Source organism: Vulpes lagopus, chromosome X (assembly GCF_018345385.1).
Source record: "Vulpes lagopus strain Blue_001 chromosome X, ASM1834538v1, whole genome shotgun sequence".
NCBI lineage: Eukaryota > Metazoa > Chordata > Mammalia > Carnivora > Canidae > Vulpes > Vulpes lagopus.
The window spans coordinates 11,022,691-11,048,957 of record NC_054848.1 but is presented as its reverse complement, the minus strand read 5'-3'; the positions used below and the strand labels follow the sequence as shown (position 1 = coordinate 11,048,957).

At 40.5% G+C, this 26,267-nt stretch overlaps 1 protein-coding gene across 3 annotated transcripts in view; it reads right to left on the bottom strand.

Moving 5' to 3' along the window:
* Nucleotides 1-1,721: 1,721 nt before the first annotated feature.
* Nucleotides 1,722-26,267, bottom strand: part of GLRA2 (glycine receptor alpha 2) — a 174,328-nt gene continuing 149,782 nt past the window's right edge. For all 3 annotated transcript variants that reach the window (XM_041741048.1, XM_041741050.1, XM_041741049.1), the window contains one exon: nt 1,722-2,029. In XM_041741048.1, the coding sequence (XP_041596982.1) occupies nt 1,751-2,029 (279 nt within the window). In that variant the 3' untranslated portion in view covers nt 1,722-1,750. The remainder of the gene's footprint in view (nt 2,030-26,267) is intronic.

Sequence of the window (26,267 nt, the reverse complement as noted above, 5' to 3'; positions counted from 1 at the left end):
TGATTCAATATAATCATCTTATGAATCTGCATCTTATCTGAAAATATTAGGATGGATATCTTTGGTTAAGGAAAATCTATAAGGGTTAAGGTGAATTATTTTTACTTCACTGAGATTTTCAGAATTTTTTTTTCATCTTAGAACTCCATTCCTGACAAAATCAGGGTGGCTAGGTAGACAAGTTATTCTTTTAAATTTCTTTTCATTTTGATGTTTCATGATTCCTCAGTGCTCTTGGAACTTTTTCAGAGCTTATTTGAGGTATCCAGTATTACATTTGGCCCACAGTGACTACCAGTAGTTCACATCCCCATTTCTGTTTCTACAATGAGAATAGTATTTTTTCTTTCTTCCTAGGGACATTATAAGCTACTATTCTATTAGGACATAACATAATAGATGTAAGTGCTCTAAGCTTATGAGAAAGACCAGAAACAAAAATCCAAGTTACCATTGTCATTTAAGTTACTTACATTGTAGTGCAAAAATGGAAAGACTCTTAGGAAAGTTCTGTGGCACACTTAGCTTTATTGAAATTGAACAAATATTTTTTAATAATCCCTTTTACAGCACATGTAAAATTTAATTTTTTCATTATATTTTTACAGGTTGTCTTTTATCTGAGTAAGCAAAAATACGTCTTTTTTTTTTTCTTACTTAAAACATGTAGCCAGGATTCAAACCACGTAGCTCTGGTACCAAAAAGGCAACGGGTTATGAAAATCACAGTACAATTTTAAAATTCTTTAAATTAGTTAAGGATATTTAAAACGATATTCACTTGATTGACAGTAGAAATCATGGGTCATTTGACATTAGGACTAGTAGTTACACCTACAATGAGAGCGGAAATGGAAAGTTCAAGCTAATATGAGCTACACCATTCAGGACACACCATCTCCATAAATACTGTGGCCGAGAGGTTGCAATGACTAAGTCACACTTGAGCAGTTAAAGTCACACGTAAATATAGCGAAAAAAATACAGTGTGCTGATTGGGATCTAAAACAAAATGGGCATTTATTTTTAAGAGGGTATACTATCAAATCAATTACACAACACACAATTTAAACCCCCAAATTACATTTAGGAAAGAAAAATAATATTAAATTGCACACCTACACGGACAGTAAAGTAGAAATCTGTTTTTTGTGGTTGGTGTTTATTTTTTGTTGTTGTTTTCTCAATAAGTAGAAATAATTTACGACCCACAAAAGGATTTCTCAGGTGAAACACTAATTACAGACATTGTAAAGAACGTAGCTCAGAGTACTTGTTTTAAAAACGAGGCAGCATTTTCCTGAAAAAGTTTGGTCCTTGACTCACTATAGGCTAGTCACTATGGTCAGATGGTAAGCATTTTCCGTGTGTGTGTGTGTGTGTGTGGTTTAAGCTAACTTTTCTGTACCAGAATTAGTCAAAACCAAACCAAACCAAAGACAAATAGCTTTCAAGAACTTGACCTTGCATATCATGTCTAATTAATACATCATCTGAAAGAACAATGCTAAAGACTATGAAGGGAATTATGCTCACATGATTCTGCAACACTTTAATTTTGTGCAAACATTTTCTTTCATTGCCCAGATAACTTATCTTTATTCATATAGGTGCCAGGAAACCTGCCCTCATGATATTCCCGCCCCCCTCCCCCAGCCTCCTCCTCTGTCAACATGATATAAAGACAATTTCACTGTGTATTTACAAGCACAACAGTTAGGCAAGAAAGTCCAGGGTCTGAAGGGCAGATCTATTTCTTGTGGACATCTTCATGCCGAATGATCTTGTATGTGATCCAGTAAAAGATGTTGAAAATGAGGAAGGCCAGTGGAAAGGCAGCTCGAGATATCGTGTCAATCCTTTTTGCCCGGTCCACAAACTTCTTCTTGATGGCATCTGCATCTTTTGGGGGTTGTGGGAGCGGGTTGGCAGGTGTGGCCTTGACAGCTGTTCCATCTTTCACTTGGAGGCAGTGACCCATCCCATAACCACTGAAATTAAAACGACTTTCACGAGTAACATCTTCTTCCTGGGAGAATAAAGACAGAGAAAGCACAGATTGGTTGTCAGTCAAATCAGATGGAAGATGCTTAAAATTCTTCAGAAGTAAAAGGATAAATCACAGTTAACTGGTAGTGTGGGAGGCTTTTGGAATGTGGAGTTCTCTTTCAAGTTCAACTCAATTATTCATGGAACAGATTCAGTTCATTAACTTTCAGGCTGAGAAATTAAGAGTAAGAATAACAACTCTGTGGTCATTTTAATTAACAAACAGAAATACATTATATTCAGCATGGACTTTCCCAGAATCTAGTTTATTATCCATAACTTTGAATGGACTGTTTTCTAAACCCCGATATTATACTTTACATCCTTATAGAAGACCGTTTGTTCATTCACTCACACATCATTCATTCATTCAAAATATCATTTACTGAATCCCTGCTGTGTACCTGGCCCTGAGATAGGAACTTCTAATTTTGTGGCCCATTCACAGCCTAGTTCCTTCCATTAACATTGACTTCAATGTTAATGTTAAACCTAAGATTAACTCCCTAAATGTATACCTGTTTTCCTTCCAGTCCTCTAGTTCATCTCAGCTGTATATCAAAAATTAAACATTCACTATATGGTGTTGAATATTTCTACCACAGCTAATTTTCTTATGTCAATTTTTTTAGGCAATCTAGTTTTTTAATCAAGTGTTTTTTTTAAAAAGACTATTTATTTGAGAGAATGTGTGAATGAGAGAGAGAGAGAGAGAGAGGAGCAGAGAGACGGAGAAGCACACAGGTCAGCGGGAGCCCCATGCAGAACTCAATCCCAGGACCCCAGGATCATGACCTGAGCCAAAGACAGATACTTAACTGACTGAGCCACCCAGGCATCCTAATCAAGTGTTTTATTTTATTTCCAGTATTGTGAGCATACAGTGTTATATTAGTGTTAGGTGTACAATACAGTGATCCAACAATTCTCTACATTACTCATTGCTCATCACCTTCACCTGTTTCACCCATCCCCCTCAGCCACCTCCCCTCTGGTAACCATCAGTTTGTTCTCTATGGTTAAGTCTGTTTCTTGGTTTGTCTCTCTTTTTTCCCTTCACTCATTTGTTTTGTCTCTTAAATTCCACATGAGTCAAATTATATGTTATTTGTCTTCCTCTGACTTACTCACTTAGCATTATACTTTCTAGCTCCATCCATGTTGTTGCAATTGGCAAGAGTTCATTCTTTATTATGGCCAAGTAATATTCCATTGTGTGTGTGTGTGTCTGTATATATCACGTCTTCTTTATCCATTCATCTATCAATGGACACTTTAGTTGCTTCCATAACTTGGCTATTGTTAATAATGCTGCTATAAACATCAGCATGCATGTATTCCTTTGAATTAGTGTTTTTGTATTCTTTGGGTACATGCCTAGTAGTGTGATTGCTGGATCATATGGTAATTCTCTTTTTATCTTTTTGAGGAACCCCCATGCTGTTTTCTACAGTGACTGCACCACTTTGCATTCCAACCAACAGTACACAAGGGTTCCTTTTTCTCCACATACTCACCAACACTTGTTTTCTAGTGTTTTTAATATTGATTCTTTTGTTATTTATCTCTACCATATTTAAACATGTGTCATCTTAACAATTGTCAATGATATTTTATGTTGATTGTTTCTATATGAATTAGTGAAAAGACTGAAAAACTGTTACCTCAGGGTAAAGTGCCAATAGCCTTAGTAGAGTTGGATGTATAGAATCTCAGCGTGTGATTAAGTCAAAAGGGTGGAGTTGAAAAGGTAAGATTGAAATGACCTGCTGAATAAAAATTTAGTCCTAGGGGCATCTGAGTGGCTCAGTTGGTTGAATGACCAACTCTTGGTTTTGACTCAGGTCATAATCTCATGGGTCGTGAGATGGAACCCCATATCAAGCCTGGCTCAGCGTGGAGTTGGCTTGAGATTCTTTGATTCTGCCCTTTCCCCCCACTCACTTGTGCTCTCACTTTGTTTCTCTCTCTCTCTTTATCTCTCTCAAATAAATAATAAAAATTAAAATTTAGTTCTAAATAGTCATTGATTAAATCTTCTTTTGAGATGAGTTCACTGCCCTCCACAATACTGTTCAACCCCTGTGAGTCATGAAAGACACTGCAGTCTATTTTGCCAAATAATAACAATGTTTATATTTCCCGAAACACAAGAAAACATGGTATGAATTTTATTTCATCAATGTTTATTGCACATCAGTTGTGCTTTCAACCACATGTAAAAGATAAAGTGAATGAAATACTTTTAACATAATATGAATGAGAGCCCAACTGTAATCCAAATGGTATAACAAGGACAAATTTATGTCAAGAAAATCAGGTAAAAGCTCTTATAATAAAGTAACTGTAAAACTACTCCTTATAAAATCATCTCCCCAGTACTTTTATTTATATGGGATTGCTCTTTTTTTTAAGATTTTACTTATTTATTTGACAGAGAGAGAGAGAGAGAGAGAGAGAGAGAGCGCACAAGCATTGTGAGTGGCAGGCAGAGGGAAAGGGAGAAGTAGGATCCCTGCAGAGCAAAGAGCCTGATGCGGGGCTCAGTCCCAAGACCCTGGGGATCATGACCTGAGCTGGAGGCAGACGCTTAACTGACTGAGCCACCCAGGCACTCTGTATGGGATCGTTCTACACAAGTTGGTTCAGGACACTCTGTCTCATTCCTTAAAAAAATGTAGTAAAGAATTTTTCATGCAACAATGAATTATTGAGTGTTGAGTCTATGGCAGGCATTTTGCTAGGTACTCAGAAACAGTTGATGAAGTTGGACAAGAGCCCTACTTGCACGGAGCTTTCAGAACCTAGTGTAAGTGTTCAACTTAAAAACATTATCATAAAAAAAAAAACATTATCATATCAGGAAGCTGGCTAAGAAAACCCAGCCTGGCATTAGAATGCTTTCATGTGTCCAGCTATATAAACTCAATAAGGGAGACTTTAATTGGACTCAGATTCTAATATTGAATCTGTTTTCTTTGCCTTGAAATATGAATGATATATTTCATAGATGTAAAAGTTTTAAATAAGTGAAGTATTTAAAAATGTAGAATAAAGAGATGTATTAATCATTATAGTGTTATCAGATGACTTATTCAGTACTTAGCAAGAAAGGAAGCACACAGGTCATTAGGGGGAGGGGATTTGTGAGTCACATGGGGTATAGGCTGTCTTGGACTTTCTATTACTAACTGGTAATTAGATCTCAACTACTGAGTGAGAGAAGTAAGAAACAGTGCCAGTTGATTTAGTAAACAGAGATACAGACTAGGAATTTGGATATTTGGGTTCTAGGTCAGGCTCCAAGGGCTGGAAGCTATGTTGATTTTAAGCAAGCTATTTATTCTTTAATGACCTCAGGAGGGCACCTGGGTGGCTCAGTCAGTTAAGCATCTGACTCTTGAGCTCAGCTCAGGTCTCCTCTTAGGGTTGTAAGTTCAAGCTCCATGTTGGGCTCTACACTGGGCATGGAGCGTACCTAAAAAGAAATAAATGAATTAATTAAATAAAGGCCTCATGGACCTCATACCAAAAATGTCAAGGCTGGATTAGATCTGTGGGTCTCAGCTTTGACTGTTGGGGAACCTTTACAAATATATGCATGCCTGCCTCCTCTCCTAATCCCTTCCAGACCAAATGGATTAGAATCTCTAGGGAGATTTAAAATCCAGTGACTCTAATGCAGAAGGTTGGAAACCAATGGCCTAGACAAGCTCTAAGGTCCAGCTCTAAAATGCTGAACCTGTTCTATATTATTAAGTCTAAAATTACTTTTTGAATGGAAACTATTCCTCAAAGTCCATTTCTCCTTATCTGCCTAAATTTACTCTGCTGTTTTTCCTTTCCATATCCGTAGAATCTTGCAAATTGCTGTCCTCACCTCTATAAACATTTAGAAACTCATGATTAAGCATATAGTTCACTGCCTGAATGATATAAGATTCTTTTTAAATTCCTGGATCCCTGAAGAAATAGAAAAGGTAGTTAGCTAGTAACCTGCTTTAACACGTAGAACAAAAGAAAACCTAAATAGCCACATCCATTTTTTTTTAGACTGACTCATTCATTTAATTTCTATAGTCTTTCCTCACATACTGTGAATGGATAGCCAAAGAGATGAACTCATTCAATTAAGTACCAGAGCTAGAGTAGAACGATGCCAGGTTAGGTTATCATTACGTTGTGCATTGCCTGACAAACTGTGGGTGCTTAATAAACGTTTGCTGAGTAATGAAGAAAAGGGAACTTTAAGAGAGTTTTTTTTCTATTCTTGAAAATACTTTCCTCATTCATTCAACAGCACTTCAAATTATGCTTCTGAGCATAGTTACAGCTAATTAAATCCATTCTTTAAAATTCTCCACCACAAAAATAAATTTATCGTAGGTAGAAATTATCCATTAAATTTTTCACATGCAGGAGATACGAATGCTAGTTTAAGGGAGGGTCTTCTTATTTACCCTTATGACTCATTCAATGCATTTTAAATATAGAACCTTAAATTATCCACATCAAAGGGTATGGTTTTGATTCAGAAAACATAATTGCAACCAATTTTGAATTTTTGTGTTATAATGAATGACTAATTGCCTTTATAGCAGGTTCAGAATAAAGTGTTATGGTAATATGGCAAGATTCCTATATGAGGGTAAAATGGAGATGAGTTTGAGTCATGGATAAGCTGAAGCTAAAATAAAGAACAATCTGTAGGCACAGCCTAGTTGAACATATTAACAAGGAAAATCAGATCTTCCCAGTAAGGAAGGAATTTTAGGCATATATTCTCCACTTCTTCTAATTCGCTGGGAAACCAGTTAGTTATGTATTGCTGCTGACCCACCCCATCTTCAGTAACTTTGAACAGTGAGTACTTCTAGTTCCCTCTGTTTTATTATTCACTGATTAAATTTACACGGAAAATGAATCATCCAAACATTCAATACACTCAATTTCTGTATCCCACTTTGAGATATCCCACTGTCATGGCACTATGCAATTCATTTGTGTTTGTTGTTTTCTTTAACTCATGCCTCAGTTTTACTTATTGTAAAATTTACTCATCCCTGTGTTTGGAATAACTCTTGTCTGGATGTGATATCGAACCTAAAGCTCATCAGAATTACATTATAGTGAATTGTTTGTCATAAGCAAATGATTTTGGTATAATTAAAGCACATGATGCTTATAAAATGAAAGATTTTCAGGGAGCCCATAGTTCCAATTTTTCTTTTATGCCCTAGAAAGGAGGAAAGAAAAGGATTCCTTAAAAAACTGGTATAGGGAAAAATACTTTCCATCACATTTGTCAACCAGATTCTTTCATTGGGTTGAGTCTCTCTTATGTTGGAACAGGAAATTCCTCAGTTGTAACTCTTGGGTATAGGGAGCCTCAGTTAGTGCAAGGATGTAATGGAGTCTCTGGCCATCCTTAGGAAACAATGTAAGTCCATGATGGGGACGGGGAGAAGTTGGTTAAGTGATTGACTCCTGATTTCAGCTCAGGTCATGTTCTCAGGGTCATGAGATTGAGCCCCGTGCCTGGGTCCACACTGGGCACAGAGCCTGCTTAAGAGTCTCTCTCTCTCTCTGTCCCCTGCTCCTCCCACCCCTTAAAAAAAGGGGAGAGAAATACTGTGAGTCCAATGTGAGTTTTCACTAAAAAAAAAAGTTCCCTGATCAAATGAAGGCTATATAATGTTTAAATGTAAGGCCTTCTGATTTCTATCACCTGGTCTTAGGGGAAAGGATGGCTTGAGAAATTCTCAATTCTTGTGGCCTCAGTTTCTTCCTTCATGTCACAGAGACTTGGGGATCGATATGAACAATACACAGGTATCATTTACTGATTATAAATATGTACTAAGCATTTAAAACTACAGTCAGTCCTATCACCAAACTGACCATGGAAATCACATGCTTTCATGGAAAATTTTGACTGAGAGAAGCTATGTGGCTTTCCAAAGTTATACCACTGATAAATGTTGAAGATGAGATTCAAATTCAGGTCTGTTGGATCCCCAAACTGTCTGATTCCAAAGACTCTGAGTCTGTGAATTTTATGAATTTTTCCCTATCAAACCCCAAATAGCTTCACTAAAGATTGTGGCTGAAGAATCTGACTGAACTTTGTTGAACAACAAATTTAAAGTAAAAGTAAAGTAAACTAAATATAAACCCTTTGTTGTTTAATGACCTATGGGAAAATGAATTAAAACTGTCAGTGTCATTCTGGGAAGATAGTAAATAAAAGGTTTTCCAAAAGAAAAGTTTATCACTGGAGCATCTCTTTCTCAGTGGAGTATATCATTCATCTTAATTTTTGCACAAGGAACTTCTGGTATTCATTTCTTGAGCACTTGCTATTCGTGTATTCATATTTCTACCAAACTAAGGGCCTGTTATGTGCCAGGTATGAGGTAGGGATGCAGCAGTACACAAGAAGACAAAGTTTCTGCTTTTTGGAGTTAACATTCTATTGGGGAAAACAGACAGTAACAAGTAAAGAAACTATGCACGCACACACCCAATCACCTACTTCTACATATACCCATATATATGCATATGTGTTTACATACACACACGTTACTTCCATACACTCACACACATGCACACACAAATAATGATGACTGCTTTGAAGAAAAACAATCAAGATAAGAGACTTTAGAGAGATGAATGGCAGAGAAATGGGTGTTTTAGATTGAACAGTGAGAAAGAAAATGCCTAGGGAGATGTCAGGCACTGTGCCATTTGCGAGGGATCCGGTGGTAAGCAAAACATCAAATTCTCGCCTTCAGGGAATTAACAATCCTGAGATGAAGACAAATGTAAATTAAAATAATCACAGGAATACATAATTGCTCTGGAGGAAAGTTCTAGGGTGCCATGTGAGCTTATTAATGGGGTTCCTGGTCTCATCTGGCAGATAGGAGAAGTTTTTCCCTGAGGAAGTGATATTTTGTTAAAGACTTGAAAAATCAAAAGAATTAAAGTGGTGAAGGCAGAGTTATGAGATGTCTGAGATGGAGGGTCTGCTGTGGGATGGATCCCAGAATGCAGGTGCAAAGTGGGGTAAGACAAGGTTTCACAAGTGACCAGGCCAGGGGCTGGATCATATAGGGCTTTGCAAACCATGCTGCCTATTTGGAGCTTTTATTTTCAGAACCATAGGAAGCAAAAGATGAGTAAGACTTTGGCTTTTTTTGGTGGGGGGTGGGGAGAATAGAGACTAATACAAGACAAACCCTTGAGACATTTACAAAGGTTTATTGGTGGTCAGATGCGCCTAAAGTCTCCAGAATTGAAGGTATTCGTGCTAATATAGCTGAGATGTACAAGGCAATGTGCAAATCATCTATGATTGCCCTCATCTGGAAAAGACTCTAGCTACCTGTTGGTTTTTAGAATAAATTCTCAATTTTCCTCATTATTATTTTAAAAATTTTGCTTTCCAATTATATTAAAGAATGGATAGTCAGGAACTTTGGATTTTGATAGCTGATTTCCATTATTGTCTTCATTCACTGGAGGGTGAGCTCCTAAGAGTGTGCTAAAGTCATCTCTGTAGCTCTATTCCCTGACAATGCTAGTCCTGTAACAGTTATTCAATAACTGTGCTTGCTATGATCCTCTTGATTCTGAGTAAAGTCTCCGAAAGGATATGCTCCCTGGGGGAGAGAAGGAGTTAGTGATCTCCTTTAGCTGATCTCCCTCTCTTTGCCAATTGCAATCCTTTCTGCAGCCTCTGGATCAATATTCCTCAAAGAACTTTCATCCCTATCCCTCTTACTACACATGATAGCCTTGATATGTAGAGGAGCAGAGGAAAACACTGGAACCGAATCTCAAAGACTTTGGTTGAATTCACATCTTTACTATCTCCTAAATTTGTGGGTTTAGGAGAGTCCCTCAGATTTTCTTCTCTCCCATTTCCTCATTTTTAAAATAAGGAAATTAGTCTTTTAGCCATGTTCTGAGTTTGAATAGAGGACTATAAAGCTGGCTAGTATGTTGCCTTAAGACTAATCTCTAGTTGGTTGATATGTTCAAGAGTTTTCTTCCCAACCAGACACTAGAGAACATGTAAATAAGAGTCTTAATGTCTTCTCCCTGCCTCTTGCCCTGATAGCTTCTGCTAGGGTTGGCTTCATGGGCATGCATATTTTGCAGTCACGCTGGGTCCAGAAGGTCCCTAAACTTGGTTTCATGCCTTGCTATAGGCATCTTAAAATTCATATTTTTGAAAAAGGACCCCACATTTTCATTTTGCACCAGGCCCCACAAATTTTGAAGCCAGCCCTGTTTTCTGCTATATTGGGGCTAAGGGAATGCCAATGGCCCACTGCTTCTATTCTCAGACTTAATAGTTTTCAACAGTTTCATCTCCTTAATGACTACTCCCAGGCTCCTTTGTGTGACATTCAAGGTCCCCTATGTTCTACCTTATACCTATCCTCTCATGAGGTTCCATGATCTGTGATTTTAGTTGCTGGTTCCCTTTGCATAGAATACCCCTCACCTCTCTTCACATGGCGAGCTCCTGCATATCCTTCAAGACTCTACTCTGCCATTATCCCATTCAGGATCCCTGAGCCTGGGCCATGGGTTTCTCCTCAGTAGCACTGGATACATGCCTCCATAACAACCTGCTACATCATATTAACTGTTTTCATGTCAGCCTCCTTGATGACATTCAAGTATAGGGACCCAGTTCCTCATATCTTGATAGCCCCAGTACCCAGAACAATACTTGGCTGAACCTTCGTATGTTGAATATATATAAAGGAAATACTTCTTAAATCGTAGAAAAAAGTCTATTGTAATATTAAGAAATGCTTTTCTGGCTTATTTATCATGTGGCGTATTTCTGCACATTAAATTGACATAAAATTAGGGCAAATTTAAACTTAACAATGCCACTCAAGCACTGAGGTGTTTATGGTCTATTTTGAAACACTGTCCAAATTTTTGGTCCACTGTTAAGCTAGTGAGCAGCCCAGAGAGTGTGAAAATACATAAATTTAGATCAAACTCATTAACAGTCTTAGCAAACAATGTACACTCATTTGCAAAGAAAATAAATGGCATAGACAAATATGCCAGACTACAAAGAAACATTTTTCCATTTATGCATCTATTTGCAAGTCAAAATAATCATGCTAGGTAAATGAAAAGACAGTACATATTAGATATATGCAAATATTTTACCAAATAAATTAGACCTTATCAGTTATTACCCATAGCAAAGACTACAGAGTATTTGCATAACATTAAGGGTATCTGAGGTCATATGCCGTCCATTTGGGTTTGGTGAACAGAATAAAATTCCTGTAAATCTATGGTCATCACCAAACATTGGTTTTATGTCATCAAATTCTAATTAATGGAACATTTTCTTCACAAATCTCTTAAAACAAATGAATGTGTGCCCTGTGGTGCTGTACATCACTTAGCTATCATTACACAAAACCTCCTTCATTGTCTGGGTCACATATTATTTTTGTGTCTCCATATGAAAATAAAAGCCCACAGGGCCTCTTATGCAGGACAAAGCTCACCTCTACTAATGGGGAGAAATCTGTGGGCAAGGAAGTACAGACAGGATTCAGTTGTGGTATGAGCTGGGTTCTAGAGCTGAGCCTGCCACAGCCTATGAATGCTTTGCAGGAGTTTGGACACATGGAAGGTGTTGGGCTAAGACTCCTAGTTATCTACTAAAACCCATCTTTCTCTCTTCTTCCAGTGGTGGGTTTTCCTTTAGCACAGAGTCTTTTTTTTTTTTAAACTGTAGCACTACCAACATTTAGAACCAGGTAATTATTTGTTATAGGGAACTGCATTGTGTGTTTTAGGATATTTAGCAGCATCCCTGGCTGCTACCCACCAGATGGAAGTAGCACCCTTCCTTCCAAGTTGTGGTAATGAAAAAGTGTCTCCAGACATTGCCAGACATTACAAAATCACCCTCACTTAAGAGGCTCTGTTTTTGCTGGTCACACATGTGCACATGGGGAGACTGCATTTTCTGGCCTCCCTTGCACCTGTGTGGGGCTGTGTAATAACACACTGAGTACCAGTAAGTCCAGTCAGCCCCATCTCCAAACCAGAATGTAGTCACTTTGGGCTACCCTCAATGGTGCATGCTGGTCTGAGCCACCCAATGGTGGCTCATCAGAATCATTCCCCTAGAATTACTCTAATAGTCTTCTACCTGGTACCCTGACTTCTACACCCTCCCTCCCAACAATAATGTTTATTCTCAATACCCCAACTCAAGGGATCCTGTTACAATGTGAGTCAAGTCAGATCTTCATCAATTGAAAACTCTCCAGTGGCTCTCACCGCACTCAGTAAAAGGCAAGCCCTGGCAGTGTTCCCTTTACCCCTCACACCTTAACTCCTACTGCTCTCCTTCCAGCCCAGGTGTCAACACACCTTTTCTGTGAAGAGCCAGATAGTAAATATCTTAGACATAGTGGGCCCTGTAGTCTCTGAAGTATACGTCCTTTCAATGTATACTTTGAATCTAATTTTCTAAAGTGAAATATAGACTTCACTCTGGACCACACCTCACCTACAGAACCATGTTTTTAATGGGCTGTCAGTTAGTATTTAAAAGAAATTGTTTGACTTTTGGCTCAATATCTATAAAGCAGAAATGTTTCAGTTCGTGTCAGCTGTAGTCCTAAAGAGTAGTTTAGAAGTCGATAATATGCTTGTGATGCTTTGATTCCTCAAGAGCAAAGCGATGCCTTGTGTCTGGAATTTCTTTCCTAGTAATCTCTGTCAATTCTGGTCTAGTGAGAATGCTCAGAAGACACCCGAAATTCTAGGAAGCATGAAGGGGAACATCTTCCATCTGGAGTCTGAGCTGTTCGATTATTAATATAGTTTGCCATCTGCTCAGGGTACAAACAAAGTGAACATTGAGGCTGTCTACAGAGCGCAGACTGAAGGGGACGGGTGATCAGAGGACGAGCTGTCTGCCAAATGAAAAACAAGAACAAGGGTAGCAACAGAATCCCATTTACTTGTTTTCTAACTTGGAGGATCATGACTGCCAAATTCTCTGGACCATTATCTGTTCCTGTGTGTGTGTGTGTGTGTGTGTGTGCGCGCGCGTGCATGCACATACACAATTGGTGTCAAAAAGTGACTTAGGATATCTGTTGTTAGAATTAGCTGTTGTTTACATGGCACTGCCATTCCTGTAGAAGAGTCTGCCCTAAGACTGGGAGAAACTACACTTCCCAAAGTCCCCTTCTTGACTGTGAAAGGAAGGTTTGTCAGTGAAAGGAATTTGAGAGATTTCAAAGGTGGAAGGGAGGCAGAGGCTGTTATTTTTGGGAGTCGGTGGATGTCAGATGAGGCTACTTTGTTAGACATTAGTGGAATTCCAGATCTTTCTGTGGGCTCCCATGTTATGATCTCACTTTCCAGGCTGGATATGGTAGCTTCTCAGATTTCCCTATGAACACCGCTTTTCCGCCCAGAGCTTCAGATTAAAGTCATCTCTTCTGACTATAGCCTTCTAGACCTTCATCCCTGTAGTTACTCTCATATTCATATAAACCGTGATTTCTATATTAAACCCCTTATTCTGGTAGTATGCTTAGTGTCTCTGTTTTCCTAACTAAACCCAGACAGATAGATAATACAGGTACTCCAGGTTTATAAGTACAAAACACCATTTTAATGCAAGTTATTATGGTTTTATTCAATTAAGACTTATTAAGCATCATAATGTCCCAAACATTGAAAAGAAATAAGGATGAAAAAGACAGAGTCCTGCCCTTGAAGTCAGTGTGGGGCTGGGAGAGAGGGCTTAGAACATGTAGACCAGTGGTTCTCAACCTAGGGAGATTTTACCCACCAGGAGATATCAGCAATGCCAGAAGATATTTTGGGTTGTTCTAATGGGGAAGATGGTGCTAGTGGGTAGGGGCCAGGTTACTGCTAAACATCCACAGGACACTCCACCACAGCAAGGCATGAATTATCTAGCTTGAAATCTTAGTAGTGCTGAGGTTGGGAAACACTGACACAGACCAGGGATTCCAATATAATGTGATATGTGCTATGGTAAAGGAATGGATGGACCAATAGGATACTTTGGAAGGGCTAATGTTAGGCTGGGGTAACTAGAGAAGAGTTAGATGACATTGCATTCTTTCTCTAGTAGCAGCCTGAAATGCACTACCTCTGGAAGATACACACAACTTACAGATACATTACAAACAAGTGTGCCATTTTAGGAGGCAACCTCATTTCCTTAACTGAGCCTACTTTTTTAGGGCAACTACACAGCAACTCAAAGGCACTGGTCTGTGCCTTTTGGCTAGGAGTTAGTATTTTTTAATATTCCTGTATTTTAATCAGGGAGGATTTGTTACAAAGGACAGTAACCTGCTTCATAGTTGCTTACATAAATGGGGAATTTCTCCAAGAAATGACTATAATAAATATTGTAAGAAAATCTCATGAGTCTTCAAGGATCTAGAAGTGCCCTGTAAAGGAAAGAAACCTGGGTTCTGAATCCAGAACTCCTGGTTTCAAACCTTGGCCCTGCCCCTAACCAATGTGGAAGCTGGGTAAGTCACTCAGTCCTCTGTGTGCCTCAGTCTCCTCTGCAGTAAAAGAGAAATAATGACAACCTCCTTTAGGGTTTTTGAAAGGATTCAGTGAGATAATGCACATTAAGGGCTTATAATGGTGCCTGGCACATAATATATATTCAATAACTGTTAATAATGATGAGGATATTGATGATGGTGTGAGCAGGGCTCCCCAGCCCAGGAACTCCAGTGAGCAAGTCAGGAAATGAGATTATTCTCCAACTCTCATGGCCATTATTCTCTCCCATTTCTGCTTTTCTCTTTTCAGCTTCCTTTACTTATGCATGTTCCAACTGGGCCTACCCAGCTTCAACCCTATGGGGACCTTTTCAATTCAAGTCCTTGCTATCATCTATCATCTAATTAGAGTACTCTTCACTCAAATTTTTGAAAGAGAGAATTTCATGGATATCCCAACCTATGGACTGTTGTGTTTGGGTCAATGGATAGGAAAAGGGGTAAGAGAGACAAACAGGATAGCCTGAGGGCAGGGTATGGCACAGGAGTGCTGAATGTCCTGAAGCCACACCACTTGAGGAACCACAGAAGGAGCAAGAGAGGCTGGCCTTGGAAACAGATAAACCTGGCTCATATGATAGGTGTTTTCAAAAGAGTGTAGAGCAAATGTATTAATGGCTCCCAGGTTGCTAATCCGAAACAATTGGTTGACATTACAGGAAGACGGAAGTCAACTCACCATGAGGAAGAACTTTTAATACCTCTGACTGGACATGGAGCACAACACCTTGGAAGGTAGTGAATTCCTTGTTGCTAGAGATGTTCAAGCATTTAAAAATTTGTTGGAGATGTTAGGTATTGATGTAACATGTTGGTTAAGCAACTGGATGACTATTTCTGTACCTACGAATTGTGATTGTCTCTGATCATGTATGAAAATTGCTAAGGTAAGAAGTCTAGGAGGGCAAAACACATCGAAGGTGCTGATCCAGGTGCAGAAAAGATGTATTCAATAAGCTGTGCCCTGCTATGACCCTGCTTGACCTCCTGGAAGTTTCTAGTTATTCTGATCCCATTTTGAGAAACCCTGCTCTAATATAATCAGCCCAACAGGAACAGTTTGGTTTGGGTGTCTTTTCTCTTTCAGTTATCTCTGACTTGCAAAATATTTTATTTCACTATTTCTAAGGGTTTCATTTAAGCAGCAAGTCCCTTGCTACTGTTATAATTTTGAAGAATAGAATATATAAAATATAGAATGTAGAATAATAAAACCCCCCAAATAGTAACATATAACCTCACGTTATATAAAGAATTAGGCCCTGAATGGATATTATTTTTGGAGGTCAACACATCATATTCGTGGAGTCCTATCTTTATTCAGTTTTGAAGTTCAGAGGCCACAAGCAATAATATCAACCTTTGAAGTAGCCATCTCTTCTCTTCCCTCCCACTGCTCAATGTCTGCTGAAAGGAGCTCAGAGGGAGAGGAGGCAATGCTGTGGGCTGTCGGGATCTGGTGAGCTGGCTGCTGCTGCAGGGAGCTCAGTAAAACTCAAGAACTGAGAACTCAATAGGACTGGATCTCTGGTTTTGTCCTGGATCCCTCCCTCTCAACTGTGAAGAGACAGGTTAATGCCATGATGGGATCACCCAGGTGTGACCTGGAGAAGCATTAGGAGGCTTTGGCAGAGGGGCAGTGAGGCATCACCTGAGGAGACATCTGTGGGCCATCACTTCATCTTCCACAGCTGCAGAGCAAACACATTTTCTGCAGGTGAACAACTATAAACCTGCTTTCTCTAGCCAATCATTATTTCCTTCTGAATCTGATCCCAGTAAGCTAGGTCTTCTCAAATGAATATGGACTGTAGGCTCTGTTTTAAAATTAGCACTTACTGAAGCATATGGGCACCGTAAACCATCAGGAGGCACTTTTGTAGTGCCTCTCCCAAGGATATTCAAAGTAGCGAAGTGCACCAGAAACTCAATCTATGCTCCATTATTCTGGATTATTATTTAGTTTTGCAGATCATCTGTGCCCTAGCTCTCTTCTACCTTCCCTGCAACCATTGGTTCACTAGCACTTTGATTAGCTTTTTGCAAGCAACTCTTGCAAAGAAGAAAAAAATAGAAGAAAGAAAATGGAAAATAATAGATAAAATGAGGCCCCCCCCCCAGAGTATCTGTAGCACATTTCCAAGATCTCCCCTTCTCTGCGTCATTACTATGGTTACCAGATTTAAGATTTCAGACAGAAACTTGTCTGTAGGCCCAAAGGGAAGATTGATTGCAGTAAACACAGAAAACAGAGACCGGGCACAATTTGAAAATAATACCGCTCTCTGTTGATCTGTTAACCAGTTGAGTTTCTGGTTAATAAAATATATGAAGGTACATAGCACAGGACTTGGCATCTAATGGGGAATCTGCCTCCTTTTCCTTTTCAATGATGTCAGTGCAACAGTCACAATCAAAGGCAAAGAGTAAACCTGATGGATTATAAGAAGATATATTTTCATAGAAAATAGACAAGTTCTGGGCAGGTGCCTTTTCTCCTTTCTGTTTGTGCCTCCTCATACGGCCGATATCACTCCCCACTGAGGGTGACACAGCTCTCACATGGCAGGCACAGGTTACTTTCTGCATGATGAGCGCACAGAGCCACAGGTATCGCAGCCCTCAGGTAGGGTTTGGACACGCACTGGTGAGACTACAGCAAGTGGCTCAGGGAGTTTGGGGGAGGTGCAATAGTTACTGCAAGGGCCACCTCCTGTCCCTGCCATCTAGCAACCACATAAGGACCCCTGCTACTGATTCCTAAGTGTATTTGTGAAGGTTCAGACCAGAGAAGCTCTGGCGAACTCATCTGCTTAGCCTGATACAGGCGGAAAGCACTTTATGTCGTGACCCAAAGCTGGAAACATATTTTTCATTGCCAGCCAGGATACACAAATACGCACTCCTACATACAGTAATATGTCTAACAGAAACAAAAGTTTCACAAAGTGGCACTTTCTCAAAACAGGGTACACTCTGATATTTTCTCATTTTCCCACGTAATTTGTATTTTTCAAAAGAGCTGGTGTTGAGCCACTGAACTGTTACAAGTCAGTCATACCCCAGGGTTTGAAAAGTAACGTGTTTAATGGTCTTAATTGGTTTCTTCACTGTCAGTTTTCATTAAGTATTTACTGAGCATCGACCGTATGATAGGCATGTGCTAGTCATGGGCAAATCTAACAGAGAAACTTCAAAATAAATACATAAGAGAGTCCTGACAGAGTCAACTCTTCCGTTTAAACGCATTGCAGCTGTCATGTGTCATGCTGAAGAAGGTGCTGGGATTTCACAGGAAATCTGAGAGATGGCCTACTATGTACCAGGCATGGTGCTCAGCCCAGAGACTTCCTGCTGAGTCCTAAACTCTATGTGCACACAGGTTTTGGGTGATTTTAGCAATAAGGGAGCAGTAAGTGCTTCAGGTCTACAGGAGCTTTTTGGGGGAAGAAACCCTCTATTAGGAGAAATAGGATCCAGTGTTCAAGGTTCTGAATTCACTTTTCTGCTTATCCACTAGAGATTGCTTGCCTCTAGGCTAGAAATGCAGATCCTGTCGGCAGAGATTACCAGGCCCCTTATAATTAGGCCCCTTATAATCAAGCCCTAACAGACTGTTCGAGTTTCATTTTCCATCATTTCTCATTACATATCTTATACTCAGGAAACTCCCTGTTCCCTTAGTGGCCCAACCTTGTGCATACCTCTGGGCTTTTATATGTCCTATTCTTTCTATCCAGCGGTTCTCTTTGACTTTTGTCTGCCTGCTGGATTACAATTCAGCCTTCCATCTTTAGCTCAAATTATAGCTCCCTCCATAAGGCTCTTGCCTCCTGCTTTTTGCCACCTGTTTAGCAGGAGCCACACCTTTTTTTCTCTTCTCTCCTAAATGCTTGCATTTATTAGGTTGGATTTTAATAATACAGTTGTCTTTTGTGCACTAGACTGTGGGCAATTAAATTCATCAAAATAATACGTACGATCATTTTGAGGAGTCAGAGGACATTTTACATGAACAGTAGAAGATAAGTTTACCTAAAGAGCTCAATTATACTACTGCAGGTAGCTGGCATGTCCTTTTCCAACAGATTTGTGTGTTGGGCTACAAGTGAGATGCCAGTGAGCTGGATTCTTAAGAAGACATAGCTATCTATGTCTACAGTGCCCCATATAAGAAATGGCATGACTACTGTTGACTTAGTGCTGGCAAGTTTTCCGCTTTCAGACCACTGAGCTACAAGCTGAGTAGAGACCAGTAATTCATTCAACAAATATTTCTCAGGTACCTAGTATGTACCAGACAGCATGACAGGCTCCTCAGCTTGAAAGATGAATAATGAACAGCCTCTGCTTTTTAGAAGGTATCTGATAACATTTTCCTGAGGGTTTTTAAAAACAGGTGAAGGGTTGGGCAGCCCCGGTGGCTCAGCAGTTTAGCACCGCCTTCAGCCCAGGGTGTGATCCTGGGGTCCCCGGATCGAGTCCCACGTCGGGCTCCCTGCATGGGACCTGCTTCTCCCTCTGCCTGTGTCTCTGACTCTGTGTGTGTGTGTGTGTGTGTGTGTGTGTCATGAATAAATAAATAAAATCTTTAAAAAACAGGTGAAAGGAAGAGAAAAAATATTTGATGAGTATTGGCTGCGTGCAAGGCACTGTTGTTACATGCATAATCTTGTTTACTTCTAATAGTATTTGCATGAGAAAGGGATTTATTAGACCCTTTTTACGGATGAAGAAACTAAGACCCAGAGTGATTTGACCATGGCTTCAAATCCCCCAACAAATAGAGTACCAGCCAGGATCTGAATTCAGCCACCTGGACTCCTGGCAGGAGCTCATTTCACTACAATGTTTCTCTCTCACCTCTTTCTTTGTATGATTTGCAGAGAGAAGGTATATATATTTTTAAGAGGACAGAAATTCACATGGCAGAATTATTCCAGAAAAGGGTGCTCTAATGAAACATGTTGACAGGGTACTTGGCTGGGATGAAGCAAACTGGCTTTATGACAGGGATTTTTATGTTTTTTTTCTCCCTTTTATCGATCTGTCCTAAAAGACAGGAAGTGTGAAAGAACATTCAATGATTCAATGATGAATTAAGGCAACTAAGGTCTGGCAGCCAGGAATTGGCGGTACGGCATTTAACAAACCTCCTAAAATTCCCTAGGAAAATATCACTGCTGAAGCACTTTAATTTGAAGCATTTTGTGCTTCCTAGAATAAAGTTGATGGCTAATTAGAACAATTGTTTTACCACGATACATGTGAGCACAGTTCAGTGCTGTTAACTAAGGTGCCACTCTTCAGCCAGCTATGGATTCTACTGGATGGCATTCCATACTGTCTCCTCCTTGCACATGTGCATGCAGGATGGAGAGGGCACCTTCTCAGTTATGGGAAAGGTGTTGCCTGGGGTTCTCATTTGGTCCTAGTACCAGAATGATAATCTCAGGCCACTGAATAGCTAGTGCTACTCTTAAGAAAACAACCCCCCCCCAAAAAAAAAACGAGAAAAAAAACCCCTGCAACATAGGATTATTCTATATCATTAAAAGCTTTCATAATTAAAATAGGTAAGATTTACTGAGAAACATAAGCAACCATAATGATGAACATTAACATCTAACAAGTGAAAATTAATTTTATTTTGAGCTTTGGGCCATTTCCCCATGCCTCAATAGTGTGCCTTGTTTTTGACGGTACCTATTGCAATATGCATACATCTTTTAAATTGACTCTTTGCAATATGTTTAGAGCAGCACTTCTCAAGTTTCAGTGTGCTTGTGAATTCCTTGGGGATCCTGCTCTACTGAATATTCTGATTCTGGGGTGGGGCCTGAGAGTCTGCATCTCTAACAAGCTCCAGGTGATGCCGCTGCTGCTGGTCAACAGGTGACACTAAAAAACGAGCTTCTAGAGCAGTTCTCAAAATTGGCTGCACATTGAAATCACCTGGGAAGTCTTTTTTTTAAAAAATCAATGTCTTGGTTTGTTTCCCATTCCCCAAAGATACTAACTTAATTGGTCTTGGGTGGCATCTGGGCATGGAGAGCTTTAAAGACTCCCAGGTGATGGTATTGTATAGCCAGGATTAAGAACTTTGCTTCAGTGGATTACCTTATTTCTAGAAAATAGGAGGGCTCATTTCTGGCGTGACTTCTGTTGCTCTTGAATAAATCCAGCAGCAGAGTGAAATGAAGTAGGAATGTTCAATAACTTAACCTTCTAATGTTTACATTCATGTCAACTTTTTGACAAGCAATTAAATTATACGCCCAACAACATTCATACCCATCTTACCAGTGCAAAGAACTGTATTTTGGGTCCATTTTTTACTGTCTGGTGTAAATTTTAAAAGCTTACATAAAGAGCTAACTTACTAAAGAGGAAATTCCTAATTAAAATGTTTTTTCTGGCTGGATAATCTTTTGGGTTATACTAGCCTGAGTACTCTTTTTTTTTTTTTTTAACTTTTATTTATTTATGATAGTCACAGAGAGAGAGAGAGAGAGAGGCAGAGACACAGGCAGAGGGAGAAGCAGGCTCCATGCACCGGGAGCCTGACGTGGGATTCGATCCCGGGTCTCCAGGATCACGCCCCGGGCCAAAGGCAGGCGCTAAACCGCTGCGCCACCCAGGGATCCCTAGCCTGAGTACTCCTGACAGGAGTGATGGCGTTGTTCATAAGCAGGTTGCAATCATGAAGCTATTTTTTTTCCTCTCAAAACCGCAGTCCTCTGTGTGCACAGAATGTTTTTGGCCCTTAGATCAGGGTTTCTCAACCTACTGTTGGCATTTGAGCCAGGTCATTCTTTGCTGTGGGTGCTGTGTCCTGTACACTGTAGGAAGTTTAGCAGCATCCCCCAACCTCTACTCACCCAATGCCAATAGCATACACATTCTCCCACCTGCCCCCCACCAAGTTATGAGGACCAAGAATGCCTCCAGACAATGCCAAGTTTCCCCTGGGGCAAGGAAAAAATAACCCCTGCATTTGAGAACCATTGCTTTAGATCAAAGGAGGTTTCCACGCTAGTGACTCACTTTCATCCTGACCGTCTGGCTGTGGGAAGCTCTCTGGGTTCATCTGATGCAAATGAGAGGTAGATGGGCAAGGTAGGACGAGGCCATTTTCCGGTGAGCATTGATTGCCACCTTATAGAGCAGAATTTTCGTTACCTGTTTAGTTATTTAATTCTTTTATTCACAATAACAAGATGAGGTTAGAATAATTTATAGTTAACATTCCAAGACAAAAAGTTCGCAAATGCCAGTTACTCCTTGAGAATAGCCCCCCTCCAGGATCCCTGGGTGGCGCAGCGGTTTGGCGCCTGCCTTTGGCCCAGGGCGCGATCCTGGAGACCCGGGATCGAATCCCACATCGGGCTCCCAGTGCATGGAGCCTGCTTCTCCCTCTGCCTATGTCTCTGCCTCTCTCTCTCTCTCTGTGTGACTATCATAAATAAATAAAAATTAAAAAATATATATTAAAAAAAAAAGAATAGCCCCCCTCCTCGTCAGCCGGAAGTACTTTCCCTCCTATAAGTCTGTTAGGTTCTTGACATTCTCTACCCCATATTAGAAAAATTTTGCACTTAATTCTTCTTCTTCTGGAACTCTACAGCTGCATGGAAACAGTTCAAGCAGTTTTCATATCCTCACTTCCCCTTATCTAAAACAGAACTCTTTACAAAGCAAGCATTCAAAAAAATATTTGAATAAATGAACTCTAGGGTTTGTCCAGCAGCTTATAGTGAAAACAAAGAAAATAAGGGCTATTTCCATATGCCCACTTCTGCACAGAGCCAGGATCATTTATTTTCTAAAAGGCTCCACTTGCTTGTGATAATTCTTCAATCAGGTGGGAATAACTCCAGTTTAAGTGTTTCATCCCCAAATGAGCTTGTTACAAAGAAGAATAATATTGATAGAAGACAAATTAAAACTGCGATTAGGGAAGCACCAGACTTCTCTCTCGTTCTGTTTGATCTTCTTATAAGAGTCCAGTTATGTGTACGTGTAACTACAGCTTGCATCACCATGGAGAATTTTATAGCAATTAAGAGCTAGACAGTAAAAGGAGAATGTTTAAGATATCTGCCATCATAGCCTTTCTAAGATAGTAGAGCTGAAGGCATAGGCTTGATTTCAGGGATGTAAATAAATAGAACTGTATTGTGAAACCTGTCAAGTTCTTCGAAATACCCAGTAGCACAAAATATTTTATCAGTGCCAACTGCAAGTTGCAATAGATGGAATGCAATTGTTTTTCTGTAATTTGGAGAAATGACTATTCTGGCTTTGGGGACACCACTCATTGCTCCTTCTAGATCCTTAGCTGTCTGTTTCCACACTCCAGGCACAAAACATATTCCAGGGTCTGTTTGGTATTTGGTGAGGAGACAGAGGATGGGGTTAAATGGAACTGTAATTATCATCAGGCTCCTAGCCAAAAGGCATAGGACCTTAGTTTGCTTTTGTTCTCTCCAAAACCACCCTGAGACAAGGATTTGTGTGCAAGTAGTTTATTTGGGATGTAGTAGTATTGGAAGTGCAGAGTGAGTGGGGAAATGGGACAGGGAAAGGAGGAAAATCAAGAAAGGGTGTGTGACTCAGCAGATTACTGTTGGCAAATGGAGCTCAAACCTCTGAGACACTCAGACTTGAACTACCAAGGAGTGAGGAAGCTCAGTATTTGGCTACCAAGCCCCAGCTCTCATTGGTTGAGGGCCACTCCTGGGGCATTCACCTCCTGGCATTTCCAGTGGCTTCGAATATGGATGGAATATACTAGAGTGGCCTGCAAACACTCTCAGCTAGTCGCAGGAAGCCATTGCTTTATGTGGCAGTCAGAATAACGGCTACAAAGATGTCTGTGTCCTAATCCCTGGAACTGTGAATATGTTACTTTACAGGGCAAAGGGAGTTTGCAAAGTATGATTAAGTTAAGGAATTGGAGAGAGGGCCCCGGATTATCCAGGTGAGCTTAATTGAGTCACATGGCTCTTAAAAGCAGAAAACCTTGAGGCACCTGGGTGGCTCAGTTAGTTAAGTGTCTGCCTTTGGCTCAGGTTGTGATCTCAGGGTCCTGCTCAGCGGGGAATCTGCTTCTCCCTTTGTGCCATCTACACCCCCCGCCCCGCCCATACACATTCCCCCCCCCTCTTTCCCTTTCTCTCTCAAGTAAATAAAATGTTTTTTAAAAAACGTGGAGAACTTTTCTCAGCTCTGGTCAGAGGGTGATGGGACTATGGAAGAAAGGTCAGAGAGAGACAACATTGCTGGCCTTGAAGAAAGGGGGCTGTAAGTCAGGGAACATGGGTGGCCTTTCTAAGTTGGAGAAGGCAAGAAATCATATTCTTCCCTAGAACTTTGTTACATAAGTGAGACAGGTGGCCACTACGTATTGGCCCCTTGGGTGGTTTATTTTTTCCACTGCGGGCTGAAACCTATTAGCTCAAAAGCCTGCTGGCATCTCTCAAATTTTACCTAGTGAATAATTTTTAAAATGGCCCGAATAAGCGGATCTCTAGCCATCTAAAGCCTGCCTGCTTTGCATACCTCATGAAACCGTGTTCAGCATCTGCTGACCAGGGAGCCTTGTGGTTCTAAGACCGCCAGCTGCCGTGCCTTTGGAAGCTGACACAGACACTTCTGCATGCTGCTGAATGACACCACCTTCTCTGGGAAGCCTCTTTTCCCCGGGGAGTCCCTTTGCCCTCTTCCCTTCTGGGTAGCAGCTCCTTGCTGAAAGCCTCCGAACCATCATCTCATGCAGCGAGTGACTCTCCCCTCGGGCGACCCTACCAAGCACATCCCATACAGCTTGTTGTGTGCCGCTTCCAATCATGGGCGTGGCTTTTTCCAAATCACAAAAATCCCCACAAGCCTGCAGAAGCAGTGCATCCTTGCCAGTACTTTTATTTTTTGCACAGTGAGGCCCATATTGGGCTTCTGACCTCCAGAATTATAGGTTCTAAGTTTGTCTTGGTTTAATCCACTAAGTTTGTGGTGATATGACAGCAACCATGAGAAGCATTTCTAACTGCAAATAATTCACAAAGACCTTTCTATATTTATGCTTGTTTAAGGAGAGCTTTGCAAAGGTTATAGTATGTATCCCAGCCAGATTTGCAAAGGTAATTCCAGCAAAATTACAAAAAGATTAACTACTGTGTATTCATAAGGATCTATGCTCTAGGGAGGGGCTTTCAGGTAAGCATAGACTAATTATACAATTAAAAGTGGTTTTTAAGGTTTTTATTTATTTATTTGAGAGAGCGAGAGCCAGGGAGTGGGGGGAGCAGAGGGAGAGGGAGAAGCAGACTCCCAGCTGAGTGCGGAGCCTGACGCAGGGCTCAATCTCATGGCCCTGAGATCAAGACCTGAGCTGAAATTAAGTCTGACAACCGCCTGAACCACCCAGGTGCCCCAAAGAGTGTGTTTAAATAGAAATGCTGAAGTAGTATTTTCCTGATCTTGTGCCTCATTACAACCTGACCCTTTTTATAGGGCGTGCTATTTCTACAGTCCAGTATGATCATAGTATTTGTAAAACCTTTTGGTGGCTCTCACTTCAGGACCAGCTCAAGTTTTCCTCCCTCACAGGCCCCATATCCCCATGTTCTGGTGGGCCCATCTCTTCATGACAACCTTCCCGTAACTGTTCCCTCGGCATGAACATCCCTCTTAGTCCTTTTTCACCTGTCCAACTCCTACTCCTGTGTCAAGACCCAATGAGGGGTCACTTCCCAAGTGTTATCAAGTGGAGGACCTGCTGTATCCTTGGTCCTTGCCAAATCTTGCACTTAAACCTCGCTTGTAGCACAATACATGGTTTCTGCATTGAAACCATTTGTCCTAGAGTCTGTCTATCCTAGCCAACCAAACACAGACAACACAAAAAGGAGACTAGTTGATATAAGTTTTTCTTCTCATTTTAACATTGAATTCCCTTTTAAAATTTTGTGTAGTAAGTCTCTTAAAAGGGTCTATATGCAAAACTGGAGCTTCAGCTAAGTTTGATGATTATAGATATATAAAGGATCATTGATGTTAAAGACCTGAGGTAACTGTTTTATTGCAAAAGAAAAAGTGGTGGTTAACTCCTGTTATTGTATTGGTCACATTTTCATTTATGTGTAAAGTGTCCTCCTTTCATTGTTATTCTTTTTTTTTAAAGATTTTATTTATTCATTCCTGAGAGACACACAGAGAGAAGCAGAGACATAGGCAGAGGGAGAAGCAGGTTTCCTGCAGTGAGCCTGATGTGGGACTCAATCCCAGGACCTCAGGATCACACCATGAGCCAAAGGCAGATGCTCAACCACTGAGCCACCCAGGCGCTCTATTCTCCTCTTTACACTATATAGCCATTGCTACCCCCTCCTGGACCATCACATAGGCCATACTTGTCTCTCCCCATTGCCTTGAGGAGGGAGTCCAATGTTCTTAGGCTGGTGTAGAGCCTTTCCTTGCCTGGCACCTGCTCAGCTCTCTGGGCTCCCATCTTGTTAGTTAACTCTGAGGGAGCCCAAGTGTTGATTTGGCGCTTGTCTTAGTGAGTTTTCTAGAAGGCCCTGAGAC